General features: G+C 39.2%; 1 protein-coding gene across 18 annotated transcripts in view; it reads left to right on the top strand.

The window, feature by feature from the left end:
• The window catches only part of MICAL3 (microtubule associated monooxygenase, calponin and LIM domain containing 3), a 161,673-nt gene that overhangs the window by 74,709 nt on the left and 73,723 nt on the right, over positions 1 to 13,241 (top strand). For 13 of the 18 annotated variants that reach the window (XM_055807539.1, XM_027782826.2, XM_027782827.2 and 10 more), the window contains exon 18: positions 12,504 to 12,611. The exons of 4 other annotated variants lie outside the window; for them this stretch is intronic. In XM_055807539.1, the coding sequence (XP_055663514.1) occupies positions 12,504 to 12,611 (108 nt within the window). Of the gene's footprint in view, positions 1 to 2,893; positions 2,990 to 5,177; positions 5,235 to 7,092; positions 7,198 to 9,758; positions 9,867 to 12,503; positions 12,612 to 13,241 lie in introns of all 18 variants that reach the window. One more of the 18 variants, XM_055807542.1, reaches the window with a different exon arrangement.

Below are 13,241 nucleotides of genomic sequence, written 5' to 3'. Positions count from 1 at the left end.
GTGGGAAGGGGTTCTGTCTTTTGGCACAGGTGTCAGAGTTTATGAGCAGAAACTTCTGTCAGTGACCATGTGTAAGATAAATCACATAGCAAGTACATTCTACTGAAGAGTCCTTTGAATACGAGCAAAGCAGTTCCTAAGGGGACAAAACAGTGGTGTGTTATTGAGGGAAACCACAGGTTCCTGATGTTCTTGTCAGTAGGAAGAATGAAGTTGAGATCCTCAGGGATCTTTTGGAGAAGAGCAGTTAGTTTTGTGTCTTGTGCTTGATAGGTTTGATCCTTCCTGCGCCTTGGAAACTGCATGGAAGAGGAAAGTATACTGCAAAAGCGTAAGAGTGATAGCAGGGGAGAAACCACACTGTTCCAAAGGATGTGGTCTAGGTTGGGCCTCCAGTACATCTGCCCTGGGCTGTTGCCTGCCAGTGTCTGTCAGGTTGACTTCCTTAGCTGTACTTGCTTATCAGTTTAAGTCTAGAATCTTGCTTTAGACTTAGGAGACTTAGGAGGCCCAGCAGTTTCAATGAGCTTATAAGGCAGAATGTTTCTGTGTCTGTTGCACAGGTGGGGTAGGGATGGCTTGCTAAGACAGAATTCCTTGTAAGAGTGAAATCCTGTCAGAATCTGTTCTGAAACAATTTTTACTTAAATCACAAGATCTTTAATGCTATCTCTCTTGGAAGGAGAAAACCTTCAAAAGGTCAAGCAGATTGAAAACCTCACCAATCTGCTGTTTGCAGCATGTGGCCTGCATTTTCCTCACGAATTGGACTAATAAAGTTTGCTTTATTGAGCTATACTTTGAGAATGTTGATCTGTGTTGTCAAAATTGGGTTTGTGCTATTATGAGCACCTCAGCAGCAGCTAGTAATGCATGAAGATACTGCTAAGTGTACATGCGTAGTGGAAATGTGTGTAATTTTTAATGCAGTGGTAGTATCTCCTAAAAAAGCTGGATTATGTTTCATGGTGTGGTGTTTAATCCCACTGGATAAATGCATACTTGTATAAAAACACCTTCCGTGGTGTATTCTACTGCTTTCCAAGCCATTTTTGGCTGCTTTTGGGAAAGAGCATCTCATCAGGGATCATGGAACCATTGGAAAGCCAAATAGTCTATCCAGAAGAGGATCTGACTGTTTGGGTATGGTATGGGAGATGACCCTTTTAAACTGAATTTTGTCCTGGCTTTCCAGGCTCTCAACTTACAGCCTTCAGCAGTTTTCTGCTATAGTTTCATAGGCGTCCTAACATCAACAAGGTATGTGTGTAATATACATATGGTTAAATAACTGAAGTGTACAAAGATGCTTGTAAGATGGAGATCACGTGTCTTTTGGTGCCCATGTTTTCTGCTTCTGGGGGTCTGATGCTTGTTCTTTTGAGATGGTTACATAAAATGTGATAAAAGTGCAGCAGCAGTACAAACGCTTTTCAGTAATTCTGTTGGAAATGTGGTTTCTGAAGACTGAGGTGACCACAGTCAGCAGGAGCTAAAATCTCAACAGAAAAGAACTTACAACACCAATGATTTCTGCAGATACCGTTTTTCCTGCTTAATTTCTTATTTAAATCTGTTTATAGATCTTTCTTCTTTCCTATAGCCATCTTTGTTTTTGCATGCTCAGAAATGCATCCTGCTGGAGGACTGAACATGTACTTCATATACCTATTCAGTGTTATATTCTGAGATCTGCCATGGAAAAATACACAAGTTTGTGAAAATTTTGAAATTTGAAATGCAAACTCGGCCATGGTCAGACATAAATCCGTGAACAGCTGTAGTGGTTGAAAATGTTATCACCCTTTGAGCTAGAAATTAGTGACTTCACAGCTGAGCCTTTTGAAACAGCATATGAATGTCCCTCATCCACTTCAGTGCAAAGTCATGTGCTTTAGTTTAAGCTGCTTGTAGCATCTGTTTGAAATAGAAGAGTTGATTTATTATTTTTTTTCCTGGGGGAAGAGAACACCCAAACAGATGTTAGTGCCAGCTCAGCTGTAAGGGCAGTAATGAACATCTGTAATATCTTTACTAACAGCCTGCTTTTTCTTTGGGGGCTATCTAATGGTGGCTTTGGATACACAGCATTTTTTTTCACAGCGCAACAATTTCCAGATATGCTTTGGTGAGGACTCAGAAGAAAGGATAATTCAGGCAGAAGATACATTAATAATCAAGAAGTGGTAGAAAAAAGACTGTACATAGTAAGGAGGTACTATGAACTAAGAACTAGAAAGGCATGTTTTCAGGCATATTAAAGTGAGGACATACACATGCATTGTAAATTATTCAGACTATTAGATTTGGCTGCATCTTGACTATAAAGCAGCTGTATTTCTGTTCCTGTAGAATGAAGTACAGTTTAACTCACCTGAGATTATTTAATATCTGTAAGTTAAAGAGGAGGGATCTTAAGCTGAGAATAGAACACTGTGACTTGAGTTGTATTGCTAATGGGGACTGCAAGCAAGAGTAATTAGATCAACAGGATAGATATTTTTAAACATTGCAAGGCACAGCAATGGATAACTTTTCATGAAGCAGAGAGAGCAGTCCCGCTGTGCTGTGGAGAGTTCCAAATTGTACCTTTCACTGATTGTAAGACTTCAAGTTAGAAATTGTTGGTTTAATTGATGATTGATATATGTTCATTGGCTTCCCCTAGAAGTATCTGTTAAATGGACATGTGATCCTGTGGCTGTGGGTGGAAAACTTTGGTCTTCCAGCTTCAGAGAAAATGTGGCTTTAGGTCATTCATGAGAGGTGTGAACTTAAGATCCACAGTCTCTCAGTTCATGTGTTCTGGCCTTTCTCTCCAAGAGCAATGGTAATGTTATCTTTTTTTCTACCATTATTATGATTTTTTTTTCTTTTCCTGTTTTAAAAAAAGATGAGGAATAAGGAACGTTCTCGGACCTGCCCCAAAAAAGTGATCATGCTCTCTTCTTCCACTGCACCTTCCTCTCCACCATATCCCAGGCAGCAGGTGATTCCCTCTGCATGTTCTGTCCCTCTCTCTTCATTACTGCTTGTACAAGTGACTAGATCAGTTACCGGATATCCCATTTACAAATCCATTTCCAATTTTTTTTCAGATTGTGATAGGGCTTCCTCAGCCTCTTAGATTAGAATCATAGGTCGGCATTAGCTCACCACAAGCATGGAGAATCTCCATGGGAGACTCTTGAGATTTTACCATAGCATAATTTGTAATTACAGTAGCCTTTTTCAGTTTTGAGTTGCAGCAAAATAGAAATGAAATGTTTGGAGTAATGCAGGGGAAGAAAACAGAGCTTTTCTCTGTCTCCACTTTTTGTTTAAACAGGTGTGACTGAAAATTTGCCCTTGTATCCATGAGACTCTTTTAGGATTACTTCTATGAAGAGATTTTTTTGAGTACTGTAGTGGCCTGTACATGTCCACTGTGGTCCTTCTGTTTCCCCCACACCCAGGCCTTTGTCTCACAAGAGTTTGTGTTCAGTCTGTCTGCGTTTGGATTTGGAGGAGTGAGTGCAGTTCTGAACACAGTGTATAAATGTGTGTCCTGATGCACATGTATTTGTTGTCCTTCTAGTTAGATATAACCTGAAATCCTTTACTGTTTGTGTCTTTTTGTATGTGGTCATCGCGCTTCTTTGAGTTGTATACTTTTAAAATTTTTATTTCATTTTCCTACTGCACTAGTAAATTCCACTCCTCCCTGATCAATCCTGAACTAAGCTTGAGGTGATAAGGCAGCTGCAGTTCCATAGACCTCTCACAACTTTACATGAGGATAGTACAAATAAGTTTCCCTGTAGGTGGAAAATGTTTCTTTGTTGAACACTTGTATGCCTATGAACTCTGTAAAGGCCTGTTACCTTTTAGCAGAGTAGAAAAGCCTTATTCTTGGACATGAAGTTTGACTTGCCTTATTACTGTGATTTCTCAGAGTTTAAGTTACATGTTATAGTTAATCTGGACAAATTATTGGCAGCCTCTGGAGCACACATTCTTTACTGCCTCTGTGGTGTCTGCATCTGCAAGATAGGTCAGGTCTGCTTACTGATCTGATTTAAAGCTGTCCTAAGGAAAAAAGTGGTTAGTTTTCTGGCACACTGTGGACAGCTTATGATGCAAAGAAGAATACAGGAATGGACATCTAGGTAGAATGGGTGGGGAAAGTCCTTTTCATTAGCAAAACCCAAATTTAAACAGATCTGAGTGTAGTATTATCAGATGATGTGACAGCTAGCTGCCTTCCTCTTGTCGACATCCTTTGAAAATTTTGACAGATACATTTTATGAGAGAAGAAAGGTTTTCCCCAAGCTTACAGGTAGAGAAACTAAGGCAGCTGAATGCTGAGTTTTACTTTTTAATCTATGGCATGGGATTCATTTTCCATATGGAGAAATTGGCTTTCAGTCACTAAAGACCTCTTAGCCCTTTATTTTCCCTCCTTAGCTTCTCCAAGTGTTTGCTTGTCCTGTGTCTTTTTGGTTGCCTAGTTCAGTCATGAGAGCCAGCTACTGCTGGGTCCAAGTGGACTTGGACCATTTTCTGTGTTCTGTACTGTAGGAAATGGTTTTTTTGCATGTCTTCTTGCTTGAAGAAGAAATTAATAATAAAATTTTGGCTTCCTCTTTTTAACTCTGAGGAATTTTACCCCTTGTGCTATAGAACTGGTCTGTTAGACTCAGCTGAGGGGTCTGCTTTTGGAGACACTCTTTTTTTCCTTAGGAATGATTTCTTTTCCTTAAATTGTCTTGGCCCAGGCCTCATAGTGAGTCGGATAGATCTGCGTCCTTGCTACACTGATGTCTTGGAAAACCTGTACCTCTGTGCTTCTAATGTATTCATTCTGCCACTTCTTTTAAACTTTCCATTTCCTTCCTTTGATCTAACATCACAGTATGAGTTTTATTGAGTGTTTTACTATCTTTATTGTACTAATTTCATTACATTGTGGTACTATATCGTGGTTTACTGACCTAATACGACTATATACTTTTTTTAAAAAATTTCCCTACAGGAGCCAAGTTATTATTGCCAGTTTTAGAATATTCTTAATAAACTGTTCTGCTATCATTATGGCCTCTTTTCTGCCTGCATTATAAGAAAAATCTTATGAAGTGTGTTTTGACTAGGAAGTTGGTCTGTGATTGTTATTAAGCTCACAATTTGTTGCCTGCAGAGAAACAGGGAACCTGGTGCCGACAGTCCCGGGGAGCAGAGTCCCAGACAGGAAAGGGTAAAGAGCATGAACAAATGGCATGGATGCTGATGACACAAGGCTGTGGTGGATGTTTGCAATACAGAGAGCAAATATACCGGGTAGCAAAACACACTTACCCTAATGCTGCTGTTAACACGCTGGTACTCCTGAGAGTCAATTAGGAGTGATGATTTCTGTGTGATAGCCACATAAATGCATAACAAGCCTTCATCAACAATTTGCTATATGCTTTTATTTTGCTGTAGATCTAGCTAGCCCATAAGCTCTTCCCATTCTTCTTTTTCTTTTACACCTCTTTAGTGAAGTATGCTGTGGCTGTAGCAGAACAAGAAGAGTTATATTTTGTGCTAATTCATGCGAACATGGTTGCATTGTTTTCACTGCTTGCTTTCTGGATGGTTAAACAACTGGCATTCCCTCTTGCCTCCTACAGGCCAAAGTAAAAGCAAAAATGATGAGGCATTATTTAGTATAGAGACTTTGAAGCCTTCTTAACAATGAAATATTCAACAGTCTGTCTGAATGGCTCAGTATTATAGAGCAGCTTGGGAAAAGAAAAGAGAGGCACTCAAAAGAATTGCTTGATTTGAATTCATATTGACAAATTAATTGACATTCCAGTAAAGGCTTTGAATGAATTAAGTCATAAGTGGTAGCCAGATATAAAACTGTTATAACTTTCAGAATGTGTTGTAACAAAAGGCTCTTGTGGGCTGAGTGTTTTCTGACAGGCGGAAAAAAATGAATAAGCGTGTGTTTGCAGTGACACGGAAGCCCACAGCTTTATAATAGGCCCTAGTTCTAGTGAAAATGATCTAGTAGGAAGGAGTAGGTGGAACTCAAAGCAGCTGAAAGTAGAGAGTATTATTAATGCATCTGAATGGGAAAAGTGTTTCTCCTAAATTGGGTGTGAACCTAATTTTCTATTCTGCTTTGGAGGACATTTAGCAATATGGAACAGCACCCTGACATTTTTGACAGATCAAGCCTGAGGTTTGTTCATGCACACATTTGTAGTTCCTGGTCTATTTACTTTTGAACTCTGCAAACAAATTAGCTGAAAACTGTGTGATATTGCAAGTTACACGCCTGTCTTGTACAGGAGGCCGTAAGCCAAGTCTTTTTTCCATGTCACTAAGTGCACTACACAACAGTTTAAGAAGATTGATATGAAAGACCAGAATAGCAGAGGTGTCAAATATTGTGCATGGGCTGTGTTGACATGGCAGTGCAGTCAGAACAAGTTAACACAGTGAAGTTGCAAAAGTAAAACTGGCAGCTTCTGTGATAGTCTGATTTTGCTTCAACCAGCCAGGCTCATTAAACAATGCTTGCTTAGGTACGTACAGCATTCACTTGCCGTTTACCAGCATCTTTAAGGAAACCAACTCATTCATTGTGAAAACTGAAGTACGTTACCTAAAATGTGTTTCAGTGCACAAAATCTGAGAAACACAAGTATGTAAAAGTTTGGTTATGTAAAGGAAATCCTTGAAAATTGAGAACTATGGTGAAATAAGTTGGCAAATAAGCTCCTTTGTGCATGATAAAGCCACAAATTATTTTGGGGTGGGGGGTGGTAATGCCAGAGGGAGAGGCCACATGCTTGTTTGGTTTTGGCTGCAGCAGTGCTAGATGGGAGAGTTGTGAATAATGACTAATTCAACTGTGTTTTTCTTGGCCTTGAGGCTAAAAACTTAGGACATCGTTAGAACAGTAGACATAGGGAATAAAAAAAGTCTTCACATGGGAGCTTCTCTTACTGTTCTGCATGTAAATTTCATACCTTTTGTCTGGCATTTCGATGTCTGTTCCTTTTGGGGCTTTTTTTGGCTGGTTTTGTTTACTTCCTCCCTCCTTCCTCACCTCACAGAGATCTCCTCGTTTATTTTCTGATGACCAAGCCCCTGAGAATGTTGAGCAAAGGGCATGTCAGCTGGCTGCCCTCCTGGAGTCCAGACCTGCAGTGAGGCATCAGGTGACTACAGCCCTGCATATCTGGTGTCCCCTATTAGTGCGGGATTCTGGGTACTGGTGACATCTGGGGTCAGAGGGATAGAAAAATTCACCAAAATACAGTGACCGTTGCTGTACAGTCATGTGGTTAAAAAGACACGGTCAACTGTATTTTGTGTAGTATTTTTATCCTACTTGCCAGCTCTGTCTCCTTGTTTGATGAATGACAGTGTTTCTGTTTCTCAAAACATGATATAAACAATAAGGTTAAAAAAAAAAAGCCTCCAAAGCTTCAGAATACGTGCTGAAAACCACCTGGACTCCAGATCAAATCATCTCACACTGGTCGTTTACCAGTCAGTTGTTCACAGATTTTACTTGCTTCTGGAAGCAAAAACATTCACATTTTCCAAGCACATTTTCCTGGCTCTGAAGTACTACTTTTGTGTCCGTACTTCCTGTATATTTATTTCCAATGGTAGAGTTGGCAGCTTGTGCAGATTTTCTTTGATTCCAGTGTGTGCTTTTGGTTTGGTTTTGTGCTTAAATATTCTCTCCAGTGTGTCGCCTTTGGCATATGGGAGCATGCCAGTTTGAACAGTGGTGTCTTTAGTTTCTAGTTTCTTGCCCCTATCTCTGTTTTCAGTTATCTTCAACAACATTTGGCAAACTGGAAATTGCTTTTGGAAAACACCATTTATACAAGTGATTTTTTTTTTTTTTTTAATGACTTACTGTTTTCAGTTAACTGTCCAAAATCAAGCTGTCTTCTTGAGTTGGAGTATAAGCAGTCCCAGAGCTTTTGCTGGTGGCATAACTTTTCCAAGCCATGCCAAAAAGAAATTTATAACATGTAGGTCACTCTTCATTGCTGTTCTTTGGAGTTTGCTCTCTTTGCTGATGATTAAAGTCAGGGAAGCTGTTCTTCAGGAAGGAAGAGTGAACCTTTGGCTAGATTTGAGATAGGATTTGGGGACACAGAAGAATCTATAAAAGACTGAATAGACTAGTTGAAACATATTAGCACCTGTTTGTTAATGGGTGACACAACTGAATATCTCCAGCATGATCCAAAGACAGCATGCTCAGGTACACCTCCTTACTCAGTTGATATGGTGGTATAGAAATGAACATCTAGACCAAAACATCTTGCTCCTAGCTTTTGTGTTGCTCACTAGAACTTTCAAGTTCCTTTTGAGGGTGGAAAAGATTAACAGCATTACGATGCAAAGATAGAAATTGTTTTTGAAACTCTTAATTTCTGTATAGTGCAGAATTAAGGAGGAAAGAAAATAGAGGGGAGATGGAGGACAAAAAGTAGAGGAAAGGATGAAGTGGGTAGGTAGAGCGGAAAAAGAGGAAACAGATGTTGGAAACACTGCAGGCAATGATGGATTATGATGTGGGATTTAAGGGAAGAAAACAAGAAAAATAGTAAGAGAAAGAAGGCTGAGCAAAGTAAGACATTTTCAGAAAAGAAGTTTGATTGAATGTTGAAGATCTTAAGTATAGAAAATTTGTGTATAAACAGTTATATTTCATTGAATTGGGAAACTGTGAAAACTAAGCTTTTACATTTTGTCCAGTTTATTTAATCTTGAGGCTAGCCTATTCTAAGTGGCTAGAAATAGCTGGTTTTGTGGCTCATGCAGCTACAGGGCATTTATTTTTCCTTTTTATAACTAAAAATGTAATTTTCTTGCAAAAGAGTGTCCAATATTTAAAATTTGCATTACTTTTCTTTCCAGACTAATTTCTAGGAATGCACAGTTTCTACCAGTGCTATTTTTGTCTCATACTTCCAGCTACTTTTTTTTTTCCTATTAATGTGAAGTATTCCTTGGGAGATAGGCGTAATGACCCATAGAGATAATGAGAGGGGTGTGTTATTTAGGTCCCCTAAATCCTAAATATGAGAGGGGTGACAAAATTTTGGGCTCTCCTCTGAGGAACCAGTTTCAGAAGGGTGCAGATTCTTAGTTTGGAATTTATTGTTTGCCATTTGATAGGCAAGAATAGCAGATTGTTTTATATTGTTTCATTCTTTTTAGTGTGGTGTTTCCAATCTGGTTACAGTAAATTTTAGGTTGGAAATTTGGTGCTGATTACTGGCATGCATACAAGGTAACTTCTTTCTCTTCCATCCCCAAGGAGAGTGGGCTTTTGGTTTATATAGTTAAAATATAGAAGAGTTCTTACATGGCCTGAAATATGATCTTAAGTGCATTGGGTCAGTAATACAGAACAATGGGAGATACAGGAGGAGCAGAGGAAATTCATTTGGGATCTTTGCCAGTGGCTTAGTTGCTTTGCTTACAGGAGGTTGGACATCTGTGGAAGTAGGTAACTGCTTCCAAATGGTCCTAAATAACTTAAAACCTAATAAAGAGCAAATTAAGAATAACTGATTCTGCCTCACTAGGGAGAAAGCAAAGTTTTATACACTGGACCTTTTTCTCCATGTTTTCCTACAGGAGTCTTTTTTTTATGGTGGGCAGAAGGGCCTGAGTTGTTTTTTTTTTATTTTCTCCTTTTCCCTCTGTAGCCATATATGATTGTTTTGATTTTTATTTTATTTTTTAGCCTGAGACTGAACCGTCTCGCCGATTCTTTGTTGACCAGTGGGAGCTCTCCCTTAGCCTCCGTTCTTCTAATCGCCCTTCTTCACCTTCATCTGACTCTCTTCGACAGGTAGCAATGAGCATTGCAAGGTGCATCAGCTGTGTTCACTTGCTGCGCCCCAGTCCCACAGCCAAGGACACCCCACGAGACATGGCTAGGCTTGCAGTGCCTCACCTGCAGAATGCAATGCCTGTGCATATTCATGCACAAATGAAAAGCCAGAGGCAACCTGGCATAGCCTGGTTATTATTAGCCATAAAGCAGTATGAAATAAATTTAAAGTTTAACGTAAATGAAAAGCTTGTGGTACATCTCACTCTCCAATCAAATTTTTTGAGCACTGATAGTCCTTCTGGCTTTGCAGTAAAGCTTTCTTGTTTTGCTTGCTGCTTTTGTTGGAATCCTGGGCCAAACTACAGAATGCATTTGTGCATATATGTTTAACGGACGGTGTGAAATAAGAAGTACTTTGGCTTTCTGAAAACATCACTGAGATTTTGAACTACTTGCAGTTGTTGTACATAAACAGCAGGAACTTGATTTGACCTAAGCTGGAGTGGGTTCTTTGCCTGCTCTTCAAAGTGCTGCAGAACAATGCATATTTTGAAGGTTTTTGCCCATGGGAGGAAAGATAAAGTGCTTCATTTAAGACCCTGTATTAGGCCAGATGTGATGTGTAGGAAAAAAGCAAACCAAATCAGAAACACAGAACCCCAGATAAAAAATTCAGCAACTAAATTTCCCACACCAAATAGTACAAGGTATTGTGAGTCAAGTTTAGCATAATCACTATGAAACATGGAACTTCATGTGTTCTGGTAGAGATTTAAAGATTCTGAAGCATCTGCAAAAATGGTCGTATGAAGTTTTCAAATCAAAATTTGTTCAGTGGAGACCTGGTTCAGCTAAAAGAGAATTTTTCCAATGGAAAAGCTTGAACTAACTTTTAAGAAAACTTAAAAAGCCTCAAAGGTTTCTGGTCTTTTAGAGGAAAAAGGAAAACTCTTGGCCAAATGGTTATGATTGCTAGTTAAAGATCAATGCTGAAGAAAATTTTTCCAGTGAGCACCATTTTAAATGTAATATTCAACAAGAGATGATATATGTTGTTGAAAGGCAAGTCTGCACATATGTGTATGCACACACTAGCTGAGGTAGAATATGGAACTTGGAAAATTTTTAAAGACAAATCATATTTCTTGCATATATAAATACTGCAAGTGCTCTGCATCCTGGGGTGGAATCAGTAGACAGAAGTTCTTTCTGTGTAGGAGTAAACCCTCATTACTGCAGTGGCACAGAGCTTAAGGAATTAGGACTTCACTGATAGCAGTGGTGATGTCTGATGGCTTGAGCACTCCGTTTTCAAAATCTTTTTCCCCGAAGAAGTACCCATTCTGTGGTGAATTTCAGTTTTTCTGATGCTTCCTGCTGTTCTCATGTCTGAACATGTGAAGGTCTTAAAGGCTAATAACCACATGTATTAAATTTATGCTCCATTATTAGTTGTGGGAGATAACTAGCGTGCTTCAAACACGTTCTGCTACACGAGTAAAGGGGGTTTTGAGATACAACTTCAGTCCGTCCTTTCATAAAACCGTTACCTTTGGTATTTTACACTTGCTAGAAGCTGGAGTGTCTTTCTAATGATCCTTCATTTGCTGAGGAGACTCCCACTAGAAACATTCATAATGCTTTTAGTCTGGAAAAGGAAAATTGCTTGGTGTGCTTCTTGCTGCTCTGAGTCAAATACATAGTGTTTGCAGTGTGATTGAGCTAACATGGATGTAACCTCATGATTTTCTTAACCATGTAATTATTGCCAACGGTTGTAAGTATTTCCTGTGAAAAATGCTTCCTCCGCTCCTGCGGTGACTGAACTTGGCTTGCAGATACTCGTTTTGTACATGCAAGGTAACAGCCAGCCTGCCTAGATTTCTCAGGATACTGGAAGGTTTTTAGATATCCAGAGTTCTGGAGTCAGTCAGTACCCAGATGGAGAAAAGCCTGGTCATAAAGCCATGTTCACAGTTGAACCAATATATGTTCCAGATGTATGCAGGTATGGCTTTAATGCATTGGATGGGGGTCTTGCATCTTTTCCCATATAAACCTCTGTGTATTTTTAACATTGGAAGAATTCATGTTTTTAAATCAGTGTGAGTTTCTTGGTTAAGGATTTTTCCCTCCTCTAGGAATGCTCTATAAATGAATTCTTTGCAGTTGCTAAACATATGAATACGCTGTTGTGATCAGCATGTTGCAATAGACTACATAACATACCTTCTAAAAGATCTTTGTTTCTGATGCCACTTTTACCTGGAGCCTAAAGTCTTATCCTATATTTGGCCTTATCTTTGAGAAGTGTCTATGCTCAGGTTTCCAGGTGCAAAATACTCCACAAGTCAAAGTAGGATCTGCTTTCTTCATCATCATTGTATTTCTAGAGCACTTAAAGAATGCAGAATGTTGTAAGCCGCCTTTTCCCTTCTTACAGTTGATCCTGGTCTATACTGGTGATTTCTGATGACACTAGCTTTGCTGTTACTACTTGTCACTCCATGTTGTCCACTGTCTTGGCATGATTTGACCTTTCTGCACCTTTTCACCACCTAACTGTTATCATTTACTCATTTTTTTAATTTGAGGTTGTTTTTTTTTTTTCTTTTCTCACTTCACTGTTGTTTTATTTCATCCATCTGGTAGAAGTATATAAAGATGTACACAGGCGGAGTGAGCTCATTGGCTGAGCAGATAGCCAATCAGCTTCAAAGGAAAGAGCAACCCAAAACCCTTCTAGACAAGAAGGAACTGGTAAGACAATGTACAGAAGATGATGTGTGTTTGTGAATAGATGTACTGTAGATCTGAAGTATTGTGAGTGTCCAGTTGTTACTGCCATTTATGGAACCTGTCATAGCTGTGTGAAAGACTTCGTTTCCCTCTCTCCATTCACCCTCACTCTTGTCCTCATTTTCCTTGCAAAATGTTTTAATCTAATCTCAGTGTCCAAGCCTTGTGCATGAACAGTTGAGAAATTGCTTGTCATATTCATGAAGATGTGTTTAATCCACTGGGGCTACTTCTGCATTATTGTTTTCTGGAGGAGATACTGATTTTGATAATGTAGGTCTAAGAATTGCTGTTTGAGGGATTTCTAATTGTGTTGGCTTTCCATCATATACCTCATTCAGTCATTTATTTCAAGGTCTTCATTAATAGTACTGGTGTCCACTTTTCCGTCTGGAGCTTATTTTACTCCTGACATACGTAGGTATGGCATCCTAGGACCTTCCCTGGACAATAAGGTTAGTTTTTGGTGTCCTGGTTAAAACTGTGAATTGTGTCCAAGAACTGCAGCATCCGCGTGTGAAAGACCTGCAGCATCCAGATGCTCTGTATCTACATAAATGAAGAGAAAATACGACCATGCAATCTTGATGA

The sequence above is a fragment of the Falco peregrinus genome, chromosome 6 (assembly GCF_023634155.1).
Source record: "Falco peregrinus isolate bFalPer1 chromosome 6, bFalPer1.pri, whole genome shotgun sequence".
Taxonomy (NCBI): Eukaryota; Metazoa; Chordata; class Aves; order Falconiformes; family Falconidae; genus Falco; species Falco peregrinus.
This window is presented reverse-complemented; position numbering and strand designations above follow the sequence as displayed.